Genomic DNA, 2,258 nt, shown 5'->3' with positions numbered 1-2,258 from the left:
CCCCCCCCCCCCCCCCCCCCCGAAGGCTGGTTTCTGTGTCAGCGTTCCTCTCGTTCCACTGCCAAAATCACATGGAAAGGGAGAGGGCTTGGCAGATGCCTGGGGGACAACAGAGCGCTTTCACCGAGTCTGAAAGGAGGAGACAATGCATGTAGGCTGCAATCCAAAGGCCCATTTACCGATGGAATGGAGTGTGTGACGAGGGCTGTAATGCGGCTCTCTGTCTGGATGCTCATCCTCCTCACCCTGAATGCCACACTGTGCCGTCTTGTTTTGGACACTTCGGCAACGCTGGCGTTCGTTTGAGTCAGCGGCTGAGGAATTTTTTTTATTTATTTATTTGTTTTTCTGACTGTACAGCCCACGTCTAAGACATCCTCTGTTTTTGTCCAGATCCAGTTGCAGCCGGTGTTTTGTCAGAGCGAAAAGTGAGATGCTTTCTTTCAAGGCTTTAATTTCTCCTTTAGAATCTGCTTGTTGCTGCAGGGATGTACTTTTTCTCCCCGACGCAGGCTGATGAACAGAGGATTTTGTTCCTTTTCTCACATTCACTGTAATTGTGCCTCCCAGGTAAATTGAGAGATGGAAGTCACCACAGCAGGGAAGAAAAGGCTTAGTGGCCTGTCGTCGGTGGCGTAGGCGTTAGCTTTAGCCTTTAGCGCACGTCTCTGTTTCACGCTTCCAAGAAGGCTTTTTGCTGTTCTGAGTTGTTTGACAAGTTTATGATAGTTTGTAGTAAGTAAAATGAAACCAGTCAGTTGTTACACTTGATCTCCTAAACGCCCCTTGTTCAACAATTGACCTTTAACAACTGACTGCCAGCCTTTCACCTTTCAGCAGCGGGCGATAATGTTTTTACCTGTGTCTGTGTGTCTGTCTGTTACCAAAATATCTCATGAACTGCTGGACAAATTTTTAATAAACCTTGCAGTAGGTAATCACTGAACATTCAATAACAACTGATTAACATTTGGAGTCTCCCTGATTCAAAACTGCTGCCACAGCCAACCCAAATTAAAAAAAAAAAAAAAACAAAAATAGCTAAAACTCGGTCAGTTTTACAGATTTTGACCTAAACATCTGTACGGTAATAGCTGAGACTGATCCCGAACACATATTCTGAGCGCTGGTTAAAAATTGCCTTTAACTATTTGCAGTCAACTCTGTCTGCCTGTCTGTTACCAAAATATTTCATGAACCACTGAAAGGATTTTAATAAAACTTTCAGGAAATAAGCCTTGGATGTACATCTACAACTGATTTACTTTGAAACCAACATAATTTAAGATGGCCACCACAGCTAAGCGACATTAGCAAACACACAAATGTACAATAGAGAAATAATTAAAAAAAAACAAACACTATAAATGGAAGTAGCTGTGCTAGAAGGGAGGCATCATGCTCGCCACGTTGCATGCCAGAGTTTTAAAACAAAGATCTTGTGCGATCTGTCAGGGCTTGTAGTAAGTGTTGGGCATGACTTTCAGCTACTACCACACCAAATCTTAGCTCAGTAGCAGTAAAATACACTCAGTTAAAGCCATTTTTATGCTGGCTAAGCCTGATTAGCTGTGCCAATAATCACCTGCACCGCCTAGGAGTTATAATATTCTGCAGGTTCACTGCTTGGAGTCAATAATCTAAAACCACATCATGATGGTGGCGTTAAAACAGCTGTAGTATGTTCGTGTCGGCCAGGTGGAGGTTGTATCCTGCTCATGATGCAGCATCTGAGCGGAGCATCCAGCATGAGCACCGGCTGAAACGCTGCCTTCAGTGGAGCACAAACTCTGCTTTTCTCTCTGCTCTGTGCACCGGTCTGTAAATGGAGCGGAGCCACTGGTTAAAAGGAGCAGTGTGGAGGATTTCTTTTGATTATTGTGGTTTCTAATAATGCAAAAATCCCACTTTAGAGACTTAATTTTCACCCAGCTCTACACTTTTCTAGATATTTATAACTATGACATTGCATTTCTCTCAAATGTTATAGTATGGAACTCCAGACAGGTAAATGGTGGTGATAAACACATTCACAGAGCCACTGTTAAAGTAACACATGATGCGTTCTCCTCACAGAGTTCGTGGCGGCGGCTGTTCACTCTCGTTTCGACGACTGTCCAGACTCCCACCAACATTTCTGCTTTCATGGCACGTGTCGCTTCCTGATACTGGAGGAGACGCCTGCGTGTGTGTAAGTTAAACGCTGCCGCTGAGGTGTGTTTGTGATTCTGCATTAGGAAGAACCAACCCCCCCCCCC

The 2,258-nt window shown here is 44.3% G+C and overlaps 1 protein-coding gene across 1 annotated transcript in view; it reads left to right on the top strand.

Annotated features, from left to right (window-relative positions):
* Nucleotides 1-2,258, top strand: part of tgfa (transforming growth factor, alpha) — an 8,355-nt gene that overhangs the window by 2,025 nt on the left and 4,072 nt on the right. Inside the window, exon 4 of the mRNA XM_017408047.3 lies at nt 2,077-2,191. Coding sequence (XP_017263536.3) covers nt 2,077-2,191 — 115 coding nt within the window. The remainder of the gene's footprint in view (nt 1-2,076; nt 2,192-2,258) is intronic.

Source organism: Kryptolebias marmoratus, linkage group LG4 (genome assembly GCF_001649575.2).
Source record: "Kryptolebias marmoratus isolate JLee-2015 linkage group LG4, ASM164957v2, whole genome shotgun sequence".
In the NCBI taxonomy this organism is placed as follows: Eukaryota; Metazoa; Chordata; class Actinopteri; order Cyprinodontiformes; family Rivulidae; genus Kryptolebias; species Kryptolebias marmoratus.
The sequence above is the reverse complement of the archived record's forward strand: the minus strand, read 5'-3'. Positions and strand labels throughout refer to the sequence as shown.